Here is a 21,631-nt window from a genome sequence, read left to right as displayed (position 1 = left end):
CTACAAAAAACCGCAGCTTCTGCTGTTATATTTGTGTTTATTGATCTACTTAAACACAGCCTATTAGTGAATATGCATCATGTGAACATGATATAAATTAAAATAATGGAGCTCTTTAAACTGCAGGACTCACTTCAGCTGATCTTCATGTTGGAAGAACAAATCAGCTGACATGCAGAGCACCTCAGACTCCTGCAGCCCCAGGAGTCTCATGAGGTGCTCTGCGTGTCAGCTGATTTGAGTTAACTTTCCTGAACATAAAGACTCTTAATATATCCAGCTTTAACGTTCACTGTTGGTTCGTTGTGAGTCTAAACGGTGCTTATACTCAGCTGTGTGTTTAATGTAATGTGATCTAATACAAAAGACTCCATGAGAAATCCTACCTTCATGAATTAGGAGCCCCTTTTTTAAGTAGAAGAAGAAACGATGCTGGTTGATTTAATCTATAACCACGACAAAATCTATTTTCATGAGCAAACATTTAATCTTTTTTTGTTCCCAAATAGGTAGTTTACATTGTTCAGCACAAAAATACACACATTTAAAAATAAAACCCAATAAATTGCACAAAGTAAATTCAAAAATGATTACACATATGCTTGTACAAAACAATCAGCACACAGTGGAACATCTCCCCACCCTGTCATCAAAGCTTCAAACAGGATCACTATTATTGAACACTATATGCCAAACTGATAATCAGCTGACTCCTGAGCATTTAACAGCTTGATGGCTTGCAAGACGAAACTTTCTCACCTCGTTAGTTGTCGAAAAAAGCAAAGAAAATGATTTGTCTTGGAAACTTAGTGAAGTAGAAATAAAGAATGGCGTATAACGGAAAAAACAAAGCACTTTAAAGTATGCAATTAGTGTTTTTACAACAAAGTAGAAAGAAGGAAAATCAGGTAGCCCACTGCTTTAAGTGTGTATGCAAATTATACCAGTGAAAGGAGGCACTTTGTGTTCTCTTTAGGAGGTAATGCAGATACTTTAGATTAGAAGGGCTGCAGTTACTTGACAGAAAACACACAGCCGCTCACTTATTGTCTTTTTCTGCTCACTCGTTCACCCTCTCAACCCTTTCCCCCACAATATCCCACCCGTCCTCACCCCTCACACCCCTCTTCCACTTGAAAGGCACACACACACTCGGCTCAGCACAAAAAAAAGAAAAGAAAAGGCTATTTTCTGTCCGCTGCTGTTTCGGATAACAGTTGGACCTGCACCGGCATGAGCCTTTCGTCCGTATCACACCATCGCAGAGGGATAAAAGAGTTAGCGTGCCTCCATCGAGATGTGTCCTGTTCCACCTGGTGGAGATGAATGCTCCTTATCAGATAACGCAGCTCAAACAGTGCGTGCTGCAGACGTTTCACTAAAGCAGCATGTGAGACGTCTGTGAACACAGCAGGGGAAGATCTGAAAAACTGCTTTATTTTGCAGAGGCCAAAGGTTAAGAAGACAGAAATGATGCCAAGAAGGCCAACTTTAAAGCGACAAACTCATTCTCAGGCATGTTTCTAACTCCAGCTACTCCTACTGTCCGTACAGTATCTGATCTGAGCGCAGATGTTAGGAAAGATGGACATCTGAGTGTGCAACAGTTGCATGCTTTCGTTTTCAGAGCTGCACGGCCGACTTCTTAAATGTTTTATGCCATGTGGACCAGACAAAAACAACGCCTCGTCTGTCAACATCCTCACAAACTTGTTCTACAGCTTCACTGCTTTACATCTGGCTGTGAGGCCGCCGCGGTATATACACTTTGATCTATAAATAATCCGTCTCGTAGGAGAGGTAGGAATTAGGTCAGTAATTACTGTGGCATCCAGGACGGTGACAAAATAGTTATCAGGTTCAATTTTTAGGTCGCAGATTTGGAATATTATGTCTTCAAGAAGTTCAGTTAAATGCATATTTCTTTGTATGTGAGTTACTTTTTGGCATAAACTGGGATTTATATTTGTTCATGCATAACGTATAAACCATCCTTTTTTTGGTACAATCTAGCAATGTTGAAATATAATTTTAATATGCTAACATCAACAGAACACACAGGTTAACATAGCTATGTAAGTACTAAACAAAGAACAGACAAAATGTCATTCTCACTGAGCTGTGACTGGGCTGTTTAATGTACCTAATGATACCTCCAAACAACAATGAATGCTGTAAATGCTAGGGATGTCCGATAATATCGTCCCACCGATATCAGCATAAAAATGTATTATTGGTCAATATAGTTATCTTTTTTTTTGCCTATCATGAAAACTGATAAAGTAATGCCTGGAAATGCAAATGACACAATCAAACTATGGACTCATGGAGGGAGAGTGCCAACTGTTGTTTGAGACAATTAAATTATATATAAATGGCATTTTTTTCCATAACTTAAGTTGAAATAGTTTTCTTATTTTGCACAGACAGTGTTTACATTTGGAAAGCCTTGTTGGATTTGGAAATGCATCCAGTGGGGCATCACAACAAAATTAGGCAGGATGTGTTAATTCCACGACAGAAGATATGTGATGTTACCTAAAATTAGTTAAATAGCCCACATATACCGGTACTGGTGTTGGTTGATATCGTAATCAGAAATTTAGAGTTGGACACCATCATCATGTCTGTTATTGGTGATAAAAGCCAATATCGAACATCTCGAGCAAATACCAAAACTAAGCTTGGATTTCCTTTCTTTCAACGTAAAAGATGCAAAATTGGCACTTTGTGGTGTATTTCTACGTCCAGAAGGATGTTTCATTTTTATTGTCTTGTAAGCGTTTTAAGAAGACATAGAGCACACCCCATACAGTAATATCTGTATTTTGTTTAGTCCAAAAGTCAGGTTTGTGGCCAAACTAAAAGCTCTCATTTCAATAAGTCAGTGCCAACAAAACATTCTAACTAACCCGTGCTTTAGCCTTTTTAAAAATACTTAACATTATCAAAAACCTTTGATATCAAAACTAAACATATTTTTTGTTTCTTTTATCCTTGCAACATGCAAAATTGGCAGCATGTGAAACATTTCTGCATCAGTAGTGTCTTTTAAAGTGATTTTTATCATGTGCAAGTTTAATCTATGACTATAGTAATTTCCATTTCTGTATTTTATTCCTTCTCAGATGTGGAAGTTCTTGACAAGGGGAAAAGTCACCATTTCAACAAGTCAGTGTCAACTAAACGTAAAGGTAAATTAGGTAAATTTCTAAGTGCTTGAACAGAGAACAGACAGAAATCATTCTCACTGAGCCTTTAACATACTTAATGATGCCTCTTTTGTCCTTACAGAAACCTCACAACATGCAAATTCTGCACCATGTGATATATTTATTTCTACATCCAGAGTAATATTTCCTCATTCTTCTGTTGTAGAAGTTTCATTTAAGAGTACAGTAATTTGTCGTTTCAGTCCGGTTCCCAATTTGTGGCAAAGTGAAGAGTTACCATGTCAACATCAGGAGTGAATGCTGTGAATAACAAAAGTAAGCATGGATTCTGTTTCTTTCAGTCTTAGAGGATGCCAAATTAGCACCACATGGCATATTTCTACACCCTGATTGATTTTATTATTGTTATTTTCTTGTAAAAGTTTCATTTAAGAAGACACATCATACCCAAATACAGTAAGAACAAGGAATGAGAGAGACTGGTGAGCGTTTGACCCTGTCTCGGCCAAAAACCTCCTAATGTGCTCCTTTCCACATGGACCTTTGCTTTCTTTGGGGCTGCAACTGCTCGTTTATTTCATTGAAATCAGCCCAAATTGGGGTGGTTTACAATTGACACAACGAGTTTGGCGTGACCTTTTTCTCCTTGCTGTAAATGGGTCCTCATCGAATCTGAAGGGGGGAGGAGGAGGAGGAGGAGGGGAGGGGAGGAGGAGGCCGTGGAGGGGGGAAGTTGGGGAGGCAAAAGTGGGGTGGAGGAGGTTTGGGTTGGAAATCACAGCAGTGAAAATGGCAGTGCGGTGAAAGAGGGGCCTGATTGCACTGGGACAGCATGCGAGAGGGAGCAGCATGCTCAGCCCAATCAGAGCCACATAAGGAAAAAGTGCTCTTATCAGTGAGTAATGGCCCACTTGACAATCACACAGGCACAAAACTGCTCTATTTAACGCTGATTGCAAAAACTGCCGCCCCCTCACCTCCCTCCACCTCCTCCCAACTCAGAGCCGCATGACTCCCCCGAGATCTCCCTGCCACCTCCCAGCTTACAGCCAGGACCCTTTCCTGAATGGAATTTATAATCACCCCCTCTCCCATTTACGCTAATTGTTATTTCAAGACCTACGTCGAGCATTAGGTATTTAGTGGCGGGGAAATGTCTGCCTTGATTACTGTGTTTATTGTGAGCGTTGAAGGCATATCCGTCTCAGTTCCAGCAGGTTGACAGGTAGCGAATGTCTGAACAGGAATCGCTCACCTTCACTTTAGCTTGTCCACTGGTGAGTGTGAGAGAGACCTGCAGCAGTGCACATCTGTACCTGGAAACGTTATCAGTGAAGCAGCTCTGATGATCAGTAGGACTATCTGAGAGTGAACATGTTGGCATTTTTGGGTTTGGTCTCAACTTTTTAAGATTTAACATAAGCAGGTATTGTGGCCTCAACCTGTGGTCCCTCTGCCGTTATGCATTAAGACTAATGCCACAAAAAGCAAACTCGTGTGTGGATGCTACTGGATTCTGTTGTTTTGGGGTTTTTTCCCCCAATGTATGAGAAAACTGTAATAACCTTTTAATATTTGATACTCATGCCAATTTTGCAAAATTCCTCTGGTAGTTATTTTAACTCTTATCTAAAGACTAAATTTGAATCCAAATGAGGAAAACTTTATTCATGCCCAAGGGGAAATTGCTTACAGTCGCTCCCATTCAAAGTCTTGGAAATATAAATAGTGCAAAAAAAATACATAGATAAACATATGTTCTATAAATATAAGTAGAAAAACTATAAGCATAAAATGTGCATTTTGTAAGAAAATATAATAAAAATGTAAGTATGCAGTTGAAACTTAGTGTTATTGCAAGTTGAATGCAAGTATAAAATGTCTTATTTTAAGTGTATCTGTGTAATACACAATTCACTGCTCGCAATGCACACAGATATTACTATTAATAATACATCTTATAATGTTTTTTATTTATTTTTGCAGCTTATATACAGCCTCATCATAGCAAACATCCATATGTAAGTTGGTGTCCAGGTGATAAAGAGTAAAAGACTTCATCTAGGAACCATGGATAGGAAAAACTATATATGATATTTATAATATAACTTAAACTCTTTTCCTTTAACTGCTTTCAAAAACTGCCTGTATCTTCATACTTGTATTTTAAATCGATGCACATTTGCATTTTTTCTGGATGTTTCCTCCAAACTGTGTAGCATTAACAAATTTCCAGTATTAGTAGTATTAATGTTAATATTAGTATTAGTGTTATTACTGTACTCTATTTTGTATGTACTGTATAGTTAAATCACAGCTAGTCAGTGTCCACCGTCAAATTCAATTAAACTATGAAGAAACTGTCACAAAGGATCTTCAAACATTTGAATATTTTGTCATCTTATATTGGCAGACTGTATTAAACACAACTAAACGTTTTATTGCCATTATCTGAAAGTGGAGGAGAACAATACGACACAACAGAAATCGTCAAAAAAATAAAACCAACAGAGGATATTTGAACTTAATACATATGTAAAAGGTCACTCCTTGAAATGTGTCAGCAGGGAAGGCAGATATTATTGAGTAAAGTGTAAATGCTGGTAACCGTCCACTCAGCGGTTCTCCTGTAGTGTGCGGCTGTGAGAGTTGGGGGGTGGGGAATCTGGAAATGTTCAACAGCGAGGGTGGAAAAGCTGTTTTTTTTTTTTTTTAGTCGGGTTGTACATTTGTCTTGTAACACCTGCCGGACGAGAGAGGCTGGAGGAGGTGGTGGGTCAGAGTTGAGGTTGAAGGCTCTGTTCCTGCTCCAGGCCCGGTAGATGCTCTCTGTAGCTGACAGCTGTCCTAATGATGTTCTGGGCTGTTGTTAGGAACCTTTCGCACAGCCTTGTGGTTCTTCTTTGTGAACCTGTGATGCTCTCCACTGTTCACATGTAGAACCAGGAGACTCTGCAGCACACAGGTTCTCCTCAGCCGACCAGTGATTGTGTGGTCTTCTGTGATGTGTGTCCCCAGAAATATGAAACTGGAGATATTCTCCACAGTCTCATTGTTGATGGAGATTGGCTGAGGTTTGTTCTCCTTGTTCGCTTGAAGTCCACTGCAGTCTGTTGCTTCTTTTCAACACCAGGCTGTTTGGTTTCTCGCCTTGTCTCCATACGCAGAAGTATTGTGGTTCAGTGCAAAGATGTTGTATCATCTGCAAACTTCATGATAGTGTTTGTTGCGTGTGTAGGGCAATACAGAGAACGTCTTCACTAGATTTGTTTGTCTTGTATGTGTTAGTTTAAAGATGGTGTCTACAAAAACATTCCCTTCTTTATTGCTTTTCAGTATTGAACCACGGACAATTTAATTTAGATTTTTTGACAAAAAAATTCCAAAATGAGACTCTTCCAAGTCTGAATGAAAACAGATTTGTCCCATATAATGTCAATTTATTAAAAACGTGAAATTTAAAATAAGTGACATACGTAATATTCATGAGTATTTACCTCCTTTAAAGCAACTAGCCTAATTCAACTCAGGTGCAGCCAATTGGTGCTGGAAGTCACAGTCAAAAAAAGTGAAAGTTGAGCTCATCTGCCTGTATCTGAAGGGTCCAGTCTCTGGTGAATTAGTACTCCTGGATATAACTACACTATGATGATAAAAAAATTATTGCTAATCACTGAATATCTCTTAGAGTAGTTAAATCCATCATTAAGAAATGAAAGAAATCTAACACACGTGTAAATAGGCGCCGTCCTCAATAACTGAGTGACTGTACAAGAAGGAGACTAGTGAGGGAGGCCACCAAGACACCTATGATTCCTTTGAATTACTTACAAGGTTCAGCAGCTGAGATGAGAGAGACTGTTCTTCACCGGTGAAAGTTTTATGGGAGAGTGGCAAAGAGAAAGCCACTGTTGAAATAGGCGTCTGTTAAATCTAGATTAGAGTTCAGAGACTGAAGTTTTTCAACAGTGACTTTCATTTTACCACTTTACTGTAAAGCTTTTACTGTTCCAAAACTCAGGCAGCAGTTTGAGTTTTTAATGGTCTGTTTTAGCTTTAAAATTAAAGTCCTTTTTTTGTAAATTCTTGTCCAAAAAGCCAAATTATATTAACCATGATTCAATGTTGACAAGCAACAAACGGGGGAAACTTTTAAGGGTGTTGAAAAGTTTGCATAGACACTGTATCTATTTTATCTCATTCCGCTTTTCTTCCCGTGTTCTTGTTCTTTTTCTTCAGGCTTTAAGTGTATCAGAGAACGAGTGCAGATGCTAATTGTCTTGATAAAAGACGAATTCATGTAATACCGCAGCATTTCAGCAGCTACATTGACCCTACATGCATGTATACATACACACAGACAGGTGACAAATTAGCAGAGAAACACAACAAATTAAGATGCTTACACACACGTGAACTACATGATTCAGTTAAGCAATTAACATCCAGATGTGGAAATCCTGAGCAGCGACAGTAGGTTTGGTATAAAGATAGCAGGAGGAAAAGACCTAAGTGTTTCTAAAAGAGCGTTCATTGTTGGGGCACGGATGGCAGGAGCTTCAGTCACAAACACTCCACTAGCTGGTTTTCTAAGAAGGAGCAATGACTTAAGTGACATCTGCATTTAGATCTGTGAGAAAAACCTCAGTGAAAGGGGTTGGAAATTGTAGTCACTCATCCACATTTGATTTGCTTGTGCATTCATGTAATTAAACAGAAGAGCAGCTCTTCCTTAGATGACTAAAATTGTCAGTGCAGGGTGTGATTGGACTGTCAGTGAGAACAGTTCAGTGACAATTTTTATAATAGGGCTGCAGTCTATACTCACCATATGGCAGAAACTAATGTACATTTGAAAGATCAGTAGTACAAAAACCATCAGTGCTGGTGAGCACCGTTGTGCAAAGAAGTGATATAATCAGAAGAGTCATCATTCACCATATTCTGAGTGAGTGAACCAAGAGAATGATGAGGGGCTCCAGTGGAGGGCATCGAGCCAGCAGGGTTTGGGTCCACTTGTCCCCAAGGGTGGCTATGCATCCAAATAAAGTTGAGGAGTTTAGAAACGGAGTGATCTAACCCACAAAAAAACCAAACTGGGTTTTATATAATTTCTGTAATACTTTATGGTCTCGATTTTGTGTCTAACCCACAATCCAAATAGAGCATTACAGTGGCGCTTCGAGCATCAGACCATTCTTGAAAAGGCAAAACTTTGAACCCATTTTTCTCAAAAACTACAGAAAGTGGATTAGACGGCTCTGCTTCCAAGCCCTTCAGTTGTTCTGATTGATCATCGTTATCCTGTGATGAAACACCTCTACACTGATGGGAATGGCCTCTTCTAGGATGACAGTTATAGAACACAACGAGTCACTGAATGGGTTTGTTTAATCTCAGTTCATCAGGTTTCTTCTGCTGAACCATCTATCATTTAATTTAGACTTTTTTACAATCCTAAACCATGGATATTTAAAATTGTATCTATAAGAGTTTAGAATCATGTGTCAAGTACTTTCCAAGATAATCATTTAAAAAATTGCTCATTAAGATAAGATCAACTTTATTGATCACTCACTGGAGAATTTCACACGTTACAGCAGTTGGATACAATTAAGGCAGAAAGAAGCACAACAGGACTAAAAAATAAAGATATAATAAAGAAGGTGTCACAGAGACAATATACCAGGCCTGATAAATCTACATATGGATATGTACATTATGACATAGTGACATTTACATATGGATAAGTGCAGTTGGACTTTCAACACATTTTTTCACACATTGAAATTTCAGGCTACATCTGAATAGCAATATCTCAGGAAGTATTAGATAAATAGATACTTTACTCATCCCCTTGGAGAATTTCAAGATAAACTTGAAGATGCTGGCAATTCAATCCAGGACCTCTTACATGCAAAGTATGCACTCGATCACTAAACTGCATCCCCTGAAGGATAAAAGCCTTTCAGACCGTGCTATACTGGATAAATTATTTTGAACTCTCTGCTCAACTTGGATTAGACTACCCAGCTACAGTTTTGTTTTTAAGGTACAACTTGTCATTCCTGCTTAATTAGTTATGAAAATTAAAAAACTCTTCTTGTTCATTGCAAGTAGACCATATTCAAAAGCATTCTGTATGCCGTTTTCATATAGAATGCATTCTTCTCACGCACAGCTACATATGATTCAGAAAATATTATCAATTAACTTCTGCGTTGCAATTGTTTTAATGTGTGCTCAAAGATGAATCAGAGATTATTTGATGTGCTTGTCTAATTTAGCAGATTCTGAACTTCGGATCATTTCAGGCTTTTGTCTTTAATAGTTCCGATTGTTGTTCAAACAACCTTGAATTTCAATGTGGGAAAAATATGTTGAACGTGGGTCTGCAGGCAACTATTAAAAAATGTTATCTCAAAATAATATTTGACATATCGATGTAAAAACGTCACGAATATCTTTATGGATCTAAATTTTGTGCTATATACATTTCAGGCAAATCAGAGATGGTTGAGAAGGAATTGTTTTAGAAATTAGATAATTTGAGATGGATTGACCACGAAGTGAGTGGCATCATTGCAGTCACCATGAGAGACATAATGGACAGAGCTCTCTACACTGAAGGAAGATTTTTTGGAATAATGGTGTGCATCCCTCCAGTAGAGTTTCAGAGACTTGCAGAATCAATGCCATAGCTTATTGAAGCTGTTCTGGCTGCAGGTGCTTTCAGATTTCTTTTTCCATTCATCTGCCACTTGCCAGTAATTCTTGTATACACCCACATGGAAGTTTCACAATCTTTCAAAAGCACACATATCCGGAATCAAAATGAAGCTGCTGACTCCTTTCCTTGTGATTTATACTGAATAACTGCTCATCTCTTCTAGTTTTTGGCTCTTATTTGAGTAAAAACACAGCCAGTTTGGGGATTTTTGGTTAAAAGGCAGGTAAAAATCAGATTGTTGGAGAATTTCAGGGAACAATGCTTAGAATATCCTTTGCTGAAACTTTTTCAGCCATTTCTTTGTGGCAAGAAAACCTGTTTGGGCCTGTGTCCATTAAGCATCATACAGAAGTGTCCTTGATGAAGATGCTGAACATTCTCCAACTGCAGCGATGCTGTTCAGCAGCCAATTTTAACCGCTGACCTTCCTGTATAAAGTTGATGTATTATACAGACTGTGTTAAAAATACAGGACAGTGCACCAACAGGAAACGGCACAGAACAATCCTCTCCTCCTCTTGTGATGATCAGTATAATCTCAGGTAGAAAGACTTCTCAGATTTGTCATATCTTGAGAAAGAAACATGGCTCCCCTCACTGGTCAACACTGGAACTGACCGACCACTTCAAGGGATTAGAGAAATGAGTTCATGTTAAACAGTTCAGACTCTGATATATTGTGTTACGCAGTGTTTAAGCTATAAGATGTTGGAAGATCAGTAATAAATAAGAGGCCATATACTAAAATATGATGTAAAAATGATGCTTCATCCTGTCAATAAACCTTCATTTTTTTTATTTTTCCACAAGAGGGCCTCAGAGGACCTACAGTCTAAGCTCACCCTGTTTAACTGGGACTGACTTTTAGAGGTGAAATCTGTGTGCTTTCTCACTGTATAGGTTATATTCTCAGTAATACTTCCAATAATCATCTTTAAAAATCATAAAATGGTGATGTAATGTGATTGTAGCTGCCACTCAGTGAAAGCAAAGACATACTGTATATTTTAGAGAGGCATCGTTAGGTTTTAGAGCCACTTTTACATTTGATTTTATGGGGGGGAAAAATGCCAAAATCAACATATGTATAAGAGCTCTACACAGTTAATTTACCAGAAGTACACAATCACAAACACAACAGCCTTGCCTATGTCAGCAGGACTCTGTTAGAGACTTATAAATCTCCAGGGATTGTAATCATCACTATCTGCCAGCTTTACTTTTGTAATTTACTTTAAATATAAAAATACATGTGTGTGTGTTTATGGAGATAACATAGTTTGACACCTGACAGCTGTTTTTATGTGTTTGTATGAGATGATTGGTGACAACACACCAAGTTTAGAAGACAGCTGTGGTTTCTTTTATAAACAATTTTTGCAGGTGATTGAACATTTTAGTGGGAAAACTAAATGTAAGTGAGTGACTGGCTGGTTACCTGATCGGTCAAATGTCAGTATTTGCATTTGCTCCCATGTTGTACTTACTGACACCTTTGATTTACTTGCCCTTTATGGAAACTTTAGCGCAACTCATCTGAAAAAAACTGAAATTGCAATTTAATTAAACAACTGAATGGACGTGAACAAGTTTGAGAAGAAAAATGTTTATAGATAATTAACATTAATCGATATGCAGTGGGAATAAACAGCCAAAAATAAAGTACGCACAGATAATTAAAATAGATAAGTAATGGAGAAAAAGTGAATAGATACTTGTAAATAACTCGCCAAAACTATGGATTAACAGTTAAAACTAATGAGAAATAACTGTTTATTTAATTTAAAATTAGCTACTCTTACATGATTAAGTGTTACACAAGATCTAGTTCAAATATTTAGAAAAATGCTCAGCAACAGCTGTTTGTTCAACAGCTGTGCAGGGAACAGTAGAATAATGTAATTATGTGGGTGCTTTGTGTGCCGTTTGTCTATTTTTTGTTTGGTTTTGATTTTTCTTTTTCACAGTCAACATGCTTTTCCTGATATTTTACTAGATATTGTCTGTAATTTTCCAAAACAGAAAAATATTTTAAAAAATATATAAAAATGTTATTTTTTTTACAATATACATCTATAATTTTTCACTGAATGAGCAGCAAATACATGTAAAATAATTATATTTTGCACCATAAACACAGTCAGATTAGGAAAAGAACAAATGACTACACATAAAAATGCTTTTTGTTTTGTTATATGGACATTATTTACAGTTTTTCTGTGGTAACATGTAACTTTGTTTTTTCAGCCCTTAACATATACCAATTTTCATCCAAATAGTGGCAAATATCAGCAAAATAATGCTATTGTTGCTGATGTAAATATAGGAAAACTATTGTAAATATTGCAGTCTAATGTTTGAGAGTTCACCATGTAACTGTAACTAAAAAAGACAAGAAAAAAAGTGACAATCTGTAAAATATCAACAAATTGTTGGATAGACAAAGAAAAATATTATCCAGAAGTGAAAGTTGATTTTACAGACGATAACATGACCAGTGTTTTGAAGTTTTGTTTTGATTACTAAGGAGTGTGTGATAAATAATAAGTTGAGTGTTTGCAGCTTTTAGTGTGTAAGTGGAGACCGGCCTGGTCACGTGATCTCCATGGTAACCGCAGAGTGTCATCAGCTCCTGGGAGCAGAAGTGAAGCTTCAGTCCTTCAGCTCCAAATTCATCGCCTCACTTTCTGACTCCAACTGTCTCGTTTTTCTTCCGGCGGGCACCGAGCGTCTCTCTGCGGCCCTGCGAGCCGCAAACACCGGCTGGAGAGTCCGAGCTTGGCGCCATGAGTCACCTAAACCCCGGGTAGGAGCAACTTAATATTTTATATCCAGGAGAGGAGGGGGGTGCCGGTAAACTGCTTTACATTCAATATGCGTGATTTTTTTTAGCTTTGAATTATGTTACCTAATTGTTTAGCCTCGTATTTGTTTATCTAATTATGCAGAAAACCGTAAAGTTAACTTATTAATACTGCAATACTCACCACTTGCGGTTAATTATAAAAATTAAATCGATGCTAATGCTACTCCTAGATTAGCCCACAAACAGCTAGCTAAAAGTTAAAAGTGCCACAAAACCGTATTATGGGTGTATTGCCAAGTCTACTTCAATTTATCTTTAAAAAATAAAACAAAAAAAGTAAAATACAAATTAATTAAAGTATTGAGTGGACCTGAAAAGGTTTGAGAAAAAAAATTTACTAAAATTTATGGATAAGCAGTAGGAATAGACAGACAAATACAATGCATACATGATTAAAGTGGATAAGTAATACAGAAAAAGTGAATTAATAGTTGTAATAACTAGCTAAAACAACAGATTAACTAGTGTAGACCAGTATAGTCACCACCTACACTACTTTCCAACGTGTAATATTGATGTGCTGCTTGCATATTGCTGTATTAAAATAATAGTAAAATGAAATATGACTATCAGGGATCATTCTCCTGCATAATGATTTCTTGTACTTTTGATTGTATAAGTGCAATTTCTTGTTAATATGCAAGTTTTTGAACACAGCACTTTTATTTATTGCACTGTGGTTTTGATATCGTGAAGTTATTTTCTTTTTTGAAGGCCTACATTCAGTTCTATATATTGTAGAACTACAATGCAATAGTATAATGATATATGACTGACAAGGGTTTTTCAAGATGCAAAATGGTTTTATAAGCTAGGATAGAGCTTAATATATAAAGTTCAATCTTTTCTTTTTCCTTGTGTTTTTGATATTTGAATTCCATTTTGTTGCTCATATAGACATAACACTTGTAAATTTGTTTTGTGGGAAGGTATTAAGACCTTTAAGCTTGGATAAACACACATGTTCAGTTATACTTGATGTTTTTAATGATGTTAGAAGCCAATTCTTTCATAACAATGCAATGAGGAAGTACAATGTATGACACTACCAATGAGCAATTAATCTAAATATTATCGAAATTGTAATATGGCAAACTGTAGTAAGCTGCAATTATTGGATGAAGGTACAGTGCTTCACAGCATACCATTATAAATATGGCTTTGGGGTGGTACAGAGATGTGCTGGACTACAAATTGTTCTTAGCTGTAAAATTACACTAAATGAGTCAGAAAAGAAGGTAAGCCGTGGTGCCATGTGCCCTGTCAAAGCGTCAGTGTGTCACAGGAAGTCACGTCTAAAATGACACCCGATAGTTTAACATCACTGTTTGCGATTCAGAGAGAAACTTGCAGCCAAAGCTGAAGAGCTCCAGACGCAAAACAGGCCATGGACACGAAGAGGAGGCGGCCTGGGTCAAGTGTGCCATCCCTTCTAATTCCTGCGTGTAATCAGACACCTGTAACAGAATCTATAATTGTAAGATCCTGTTGTGTCGCGCACAAATGCTGCTGGAAATCAAACCTGTGTTGGAAAAAGAAACAGGCTGGTCTGTGGAAGAGTTGATGTCTTGTTAATGAGGACAAGAAGAACAACAGCCAACAAACAAATGTGGAGCTGCGTCCGAGTAAAACATCTGATTAGGATTGTGGGTTTCTGTTAGCTGCAGTCAAGACGGAGGTTTAACCCTCCTGTTGTCCTCATTTACATGCACCAAAAAATATTGTTCCTTTCGGTTAAAAAAAAAAAAAAATCAGCAAAATATTCCCCAAATTTATAAAAAATTGCAAAATCTTCAGGAAAAATCCTTAAAAATGTCCCTTGAAAGTTTTATTTAAAAAAAAAAAATCCCCAAATTTGGCAAGAAATAAAAATTTAAAAATTAAATTATAAATATTTTCAAAGAATAAATAAAAAATCTTGCAAAAAAAATCCTAAAAATATCTAAAGTGATTCCATATTTATCAGTAAAACTTCTAATATTTTCTTTAAGAACATTCAGAAAAAAAATCAACCAAAATCCAGCGAAAATCACTGGATTTTGGTCGATTTTTTCTGAATGTTCTTAAAGAAACTTTTTTTTAACATTTCTTTTTTCCACCAAAAAAAATTTCAAAAATTTCCCAAAAATATTGAAGATGTAGAAGTTTTCACTGTGAAAATATATATATATATATATATATATATATATATATATATATATATATATATTCCCCATTTTTAAACTTTAAAATGGGTCAATTTTGACCTGCAGGACAACACAAGGGTCAGAGTCTGAATGTTCTTCATGAAGTGAAGTTGTGGTCAAACGTGAATGGGTTTCAATCACTTTCTGTTTTGTGCTTGTGTTGGTTGTGTTTTCCACAGACTTATTTCAGCCTACAACAGTCTGACGGACAAACATCTCGCCGGATATTTCAGCAACACTCGGATCAGGAGGCATCTGCAGAGAGCAGGACTGGTGCGTCAAACAGTGATGATGCTGGTTTAAAGTGGCCTTTGAGGTCATATTAATATTTGTTGTTGTGAGTTTAATAGCCTAAAAAATAGTTAGATTCTGCACTCACACAGAAGTTAGTCAAATTCTGATGTTTGAATAAATAGTTCAAAATGTGTTTGTTTTTAAACCATAATATCCAGATTCATGTGTGTATTTGAAAAAGCTTTTACAGAGACTAAATATAGAGAAATATTGTTTGAAAAGTTCAGTAGAAATAGAAAATCTACAAATAATTTAGTGTCAAAGCTGACTTCAGGGAAGAACGGTTTGGGCATTCAGGTTTTTGATGCAAGATCTCATAAGTGGCATCTTCCCTCACGATCGGTCTAAGATTACACAAAATAAGCCTCATATGTTGGTACATTTAAACATGAATAAAACCTGGAAGCAACTTGCAAATATAATGAAAACATATAGACCTATTTGCATATGTTTCTGTGGTTTTACCACAATCATTTTGGCATGTCAGAATCCATGTTTCCCCAAATCCTGAGAGAAATACTGCATATTTTGCACCTTTATTTGACAGTAAAAAATATAGCAAAAGGAGTCAAACTTGCTTCACTTTGACCAGCTGTAGCTGTAGGTACTGGAGGATAAGCGAGAGACATGTCACCATCAATATTTAGGATATTGTTAGAATGGGTTGAAAAATGATATTTGTGTGTTGACTCGGAAGGGACAATTTTATATTGAGGATAGTTCATATAAAAAGTAGGGATGTCTGATATTGACTTTTATGCCAGTAACCGATATGTCGATATTGTCAATTTCTGATTCCGATAACCGATACCGATATATACGGGCTTGGGAATACTTCCAAACCGGACATATTGTGAGTCAGGCACTGATAGCTTGTTACTGCAGCCACACTTGTTTACACTCTTCAGGACACAGTTTGATGATGTGATCATTTGTGTGCTGGTAAATGCCGGCGAAATCCAGGTGTTATTTTATCGGTTTTCATGATTGGCAAAAAAAAAACAATAGCGATACTGAGCAATATTGACTGATATCGGTAGGCAGGTGTTATCGAGCATCCCTAGTAAAAAGGAATTAATACCTGAGAGCCTTGTTGCATGTGTTTAGATTTTTATTGGTACATGAATTTTCCTGAATTTTCCTTCTGTATAAAGAGATATTTCTCTCATAAATTGATTAGAAAATGCTACATTTTGTTAATATTTGTTTATATTCAGATAATGTGAATTTGAAACAGTATAAAATGAGACAAAACACAGAAATATTAATCAAAAAGTTTAGTGAAAGTAGAAAATGTCAATCTGTCTGTAAGGGAAAAGGGTAATGCTTGGGGGGTTTCGATTTTTGATATCTATATTTCTAAACGAAATCCATGATGATGTACAGTGAAAACTGACTTGAAACATGTATTTTTTTAAAATCTAATTAAGGTGTTTTTTTGCTATTTTAATCAGTCTTTGTCAGAATATCACCAACTGTGACAGAAACGTAGTTCAGTTCAACTTCAGTTTGCCGAGATCGTCAAAAAGTTTCTCCCGAAGCACAACAGTGATTTGAAACTGTGTAAAAGCAGCAATAAAATTAAATTCACGTGTCAGATTTTGTAATTCTTCCCACAATACCGCTGTTATATTGTCATCTATCTTTCAAAACTCCTCTTGTCTGAACCTTCCTGACACCATTGTCATTATTAGATCACCAGAAGTGGGCGGATCGTTCCAGACAAAGAGTACAGACACAAACTGATCCAGAGAGCCCATCAGAGGCACGTTCGAGAATGTCTGGCCCAGGCCATTTTCCACAAGGTGCTGGAGATGGAGGTGGGAGTTAAACAGTCGAAACGAAACGCTGTCTGCTAGTCTGTCATTCTCCTCGCATATTAAATGATGCTAATTTGTCCTGTGGATCTCCATCACAGCGTCTCCACCAAATAGAGATCAAAAGGAAGCTGGAGGAGTTTGCAAGGAGGGAAAGAGTGCATAAGATCAAGGTACATGATTTGCATATAAACACTGTTCTGCTGCCCTATTGTGTAAATGAATGACTCTTGAATTACATGAAACAGGAAAACCGTTAATGATGAGAATATAAACACTCTTCAGGGCCTCTGATGCAGCATCAAGTCTAAATGAAGCATTCATTATAAATCATTTTGTGCAGATTTATCTGAACTCCTCATCTGTACAGTATAAAATAAATGGTTTTGTTTGGAAGGTGGAGCGCTCTAAAAGGTATGAGGAGGACATTATCCGCATCCTGTCTCCACGTCCTCCCACCGGTGCAAGAGGCATCCGGAAGCAGCACTCTGGGCCGGAGGGGGAGCACTCTGAATCCTCCGAGTCTGTGAGTTAAAAAAAGAACATCCTGTTTAACCAGCAGTTTGCCTGGACTTTACTGTAATATCACACTTTTAACCTGGGTATGCAGACGGTGCAGTTTGATGTTGGAAATCTCACCTTTAATCACATTGTCTCCATCAAACACAGTTAAAAATGGCACTAGTGGTCTCTGCTGTGGAAAAAATATTTGCCAGATGTCTTCTATTTTTGGATATTTCTCACCCTTCAATGTTCCAGATCAGCAAACTAATGTTTATATTTATTTAGTATTAGACAGAGATAACCCACGCAACACAAAATACAATGTTTAAGCCATTATATCACCCCTGTGAGAAGTAATTGCCCCCCTACACCTATTGCCTGGTTGGGAAACTTTTAGCAGCAACAATTGCAGTTAAACATTTAGGATAGCTTGTGATCAGTCTTTTACGTTGCCCTGGAGGAATTTTGACCCACTTTTGTCTGCAGAATAGTTTTAACTCGACCAAATTTGATGGTTTGTGAGCATGAAATAGCCTTTTTAAGGTCTTGCCACAGCGTTTTAAATACTTTTTGCATGTCTGAGATCAAAAACTTGGTCTTTTGTTGAGTGGCCTGTATTAGACGAGCCAGTCGGTGGACAACCTGAGCTTGACAAGATAAAATATGACGTTTTATTTTAATTATTTGGGCCCCTCATCTGTAAAAGTATTTATTATTGATTTGTTTCCTGAAATTCACCGTGTCAAAATGTATCGTCTGTTCAGCTTTGGTAAAAATCAGACAGCTGATGTGTGAGATATCAGGGTTTGTGTTAGCCTAGCCACGCTAGACCCATGTTCTGAAGGCACAAGGGTCTAGGCACGCTCGACAGGGAGGGAGGCGGGCTAAAAGGTTGTCTGTCAAATCACTCTGCAGCAATTGGGTAGGTATGCAACCAATCAGCGCAACGAATAGGCTCCTAGAGCGCCGGAAATCAGAGGATGCGGGAGTTCGGTGAAGCCTTATTTATACAGTCAATGGGTGAAGCTCAAGTATATTACAGACATGTTAACAGAAAGATTATTCAGAGTCTGTGCTAATGGAGCTCAACGACTGTTGTCGTTTTTGTTGTCGACCCTGGCAGAGAATTAAATTCGTTGCCGTGGGTTGTCTAGCACGGCTAGGCTAGTTGTTTCCGGTTGTTTCTGTCAGAATCGTCGCGCCTCTGTCGTCACTTAGTTACGCCCGCCTTCTGACTCTACACTTCATGGTGATTCATCAGCCAGTTTTAGGAGCATCCAGCCTCGAGCCTTATGGAGGGTAACTAGACCGACCCTGGCAGAGAATTAAATTCGTTGCCGTGGGTTGTCTAGCGCGGCTAGGCTTGGTTTGTGTTCCAAATGCTGAAATTTACATACAGCCAAGGTAACAGTTAACAATTAACTGATACTACTGTCATGTCTGCACAGTCAGTATGAAGCTACACCTAGCAGCTTGTTCTATCAGCCTCATCAGTAAGAGTGGAAGCAAGTAGAGCAGCTAATTTGGTTCTTTGCAAAAGAAATAAAACTCTGTCTACTAGCAGTTTCAAATCTTGCTTATTAGCATATTGTATATTCCTTATTGCTTCAGTATAAGGGAACTGGACTTGTTTTTGATTCTTGATGCACATCTCCATCACCTGGTTGACAGAGTCTGCACACACATTTTATATTGTTCTTCATACGTGTAAAATCAGCCAGTGGTGGGTTTTCTGGTGCACTGACTGTTTGTAGTGGATCATGATTGCTAGAATTGTGCTCTTTAACCAGAACCAGGCTCACTCTTTCTGTCTGTTTCCAGTCTTTATGCTAAGCTAAGCTGTGCTAGGTGACTGTTTGCACAAGTATAGGCTTTGTTGTCATACAGACATGAGAATTAGATTACTGCTAAAAAGGCCAAGCTTCCTATTTAACTGCAGCTTTCACATTTGGCCTGTTGGTGTATTTTTTGCACTATTTTTCACACGGGAATTTTTTATTATCAACAAATACATTCTTTGTGGCAATACCTTCTGGATCGCTTTAGCAAAATCATAAATAATATATTTAGACGTTTTTGTCACAGTTAAATCAGTAGAAATTGCATGTTTGATTAGTAACTATGTGAACAGACACGAGCTTCACAGTCGAGTGAAACCTCAGACATTCTTTCAGGTTATGAATGTCTGTCTGTTATGTCATAATTACCTGTACATGCTGATAGCTGCCGTGTTTATTTACACTGACACTTGAGCTTGAAGAGCTGCCTCAGCAGCTGTATGCAGACGAGGGTGAAGTCGTGGGATTTGCTGCTTGTTATCTTTAAACAGAAAAAGCCACAGACCCTGATGCCAGAGTAAACAGAGCCGGTAATCCTGTCCTTGATCTCTGTGAAATCTCCTTCTTCTAAAGTCTACGAACATCTCACACCTCAGCAGGCCGAGCCTTGTTTGAAATACATCGATGGGAAAATGTGAAGATAGCAGGATAATTCATGTCGATTTTGCACTCATCTATTTTAGCTGTCATTTATCACAAATTTAACAAAATTTAAAAGGAAACTTTAAAGATTTGCAACTGGAAATTAGGATACTGTAGAAGCAAAAAAAAGCAAATGTATAATCTGTAAATTGGTATAAATTACTAATGCAGCAAATGAAATGGCATTAAAACTCCATCACACTGAATATAGCTAGGATATAGTACATGCTGCTCTTAAAAACAAAAAATATACACAGTTCAGGTTTTTGTCTGACTCACAATGGAACTTTGAAGCATGATTGCACACAAGTGCAATCTATCGTTGTACACTCAAGGCAATGTGTGCGTCATCTACTTTTTCATTATTATCCCCCGCCTCCACGAAGTGGAAAAGGGGGATATAGGTTTGGCCTCCGTCCGTCCGTCCGTCTGAGATGAAGGGGACAGCTTTTCTCGGAAACTATTACGGCTAGGATTACGAAATTTAGTGTGTAGCTTCACACCATGGACACCTTGAACAAGTTCGAAAACGAGACCTGTGCGATAATATTTAACAGAGTTATGGCCCTTTATCACTATTTTGGATATAGACTCATAGACATCACATGTGGCGGGGGATATTGATGACCATGTCGTCTTGTTCTATTATGCACCAGTAAATGAAAACACATTTAACAGAACTGGTTAAAAACTGAAATTATTCTTGAGTTCTTGGGATTTCAACGCTGAGGGCTGAGTTTGCTTTAGCCTTTGCATGAACCTGTTTTCCTCTGCAAGAAAAACCCTGCAATGGAAAATTAAAGATATGTGATGTTCACCTTAAACATGCTTCCTTTATTATACTTTTCCTGCTTTAATAAGTAGCATTAAATGCAATGAACCACATAATCGCACAGAGTGGAAAGGCTGTCTGTAAATGTAATTACACATATGCAATTATGTTATTATTTGGCCATTAATATGTCACTAGTGATATAAAAACAATCTGATAGTCAGTGATACCCTGTAATTGGCAGAATGTGTGGTCGTTGTATGTTTCGTAGCCGAGCTCGTCTCGACCAAACACTGCTCCGGGGAAGATGCAGCGACCGATCCGCCTGAAGCCGATCCACAGCAACAGCACCACGGCTTCCATCAGACGCAGCTCCCCGTACAGACTCCTGGAGTCCTCACATGAGAACAACCAGTCATTCAACTGCACTGTGAGTCTGACACGCTGGTTTATTATTTAATGTTAAAATGAGACCAACATGTACAGATTCATTAACTCCCCTCCCAGATGGACAAAGAGTCCCGCAGACGTTTTCCCACAGCAGAGGCCTCACACGGCATCTCGCCCTACTGCCTCCCCGTCATCAACAACTTTGTCACCCCGGTGCCTCCGACCACCAAGAGGAAAGAGAGAGGTGTCAAAGTCAGTCGCAGCAGCACCGTCAGAGGCCGCAGACTGCGACCGACCACAGCCTCCAGTGGAGACGTCACAGAGGTACGTATGTGTTTCCTCTGGCAATAACAGTTTCCTCAAAATGCGACCTGCAGCCTTTTTAAATGTTTTAGGAGCACTGAGTAAATTCCTTGTAA

The 21,631-nt window shown here is 37.9% G+C and overlaps 1 protein-coding gene across 4 annotated transcripts in view; it reads left to right on the top strand.

The window, feature by feature from the left end:
- erich3 (glutamate-rich 3) overlaps positions 1-21,631 on the top strand; it is a 35,005-nt gene that overhangs the window by 3,652 nt on the left and 9,722 nt on the right. For 3 of the 4 annotated variants that reach the window (XM_022210103.2, XM_022210101.2, XM_051946700.1), the window contains exons 2-10: positions 3,129-3,194; positions 3,416-3,488; positions 12,466-12,709; positions 15,135-15,228; positions 16,944-17,069; positions 17,168-17,239; positions 17,464-17,592; positions 21,094-21,252; positions 21,330-21,536. In XM_022210103.2, coding sequence (XP_022065795.2) covers positions 12,690-12,709; positions 15,135-15,228; positions 16,944-17,069; positions 17,168-17,239; positions 17,464-17,592; positions 21,094-21,252; positions 21,330-21,536 — 807 coding nt within the window. In that variant the 5' untranslated portion in view covers positions 3,129-3,194; positions 3,416-3,488; positions 12,466-12,689. Of the gene's footprint in view, positions 1-3,128; positions 3,195-3,415; positions 3,489-11,914; positions 12,710-15,134; positions 15,229-16,943; positions 17,070-17,167; positions 17,240-17,463; positions 17,593-21,093; positions 21,253-21,329; positions 21,537-21,631 lie in introns of those variants that run through there. The other variant, XM_022210100.2, reaches the window with a different exon arrangement.

The sequence above is a fragment of the Acanthochromis polyacanthus genome, chromosome 4 (assembly GCF_021347895.1).
Source record: "Acanthochromis polyacanthus isolate Apoly-LR-REF ecotype Palm Island chromosome 4, KAUST_Apoly_ChrSc, whole genome shotgun sequence".
Taxonomy (NCBI): domain Eukaryota; kingdom Metazoa; phylum Chordata; class Actinopteri; family Pomacentridae; genus Acanthochromis; species Acanthochromis polyacanthus.
The sequence above is the reverse complement of the archived record's forward strand: the minus strand, read 5'-3'. Positions and strand labels throughout refer to the sequence as shown.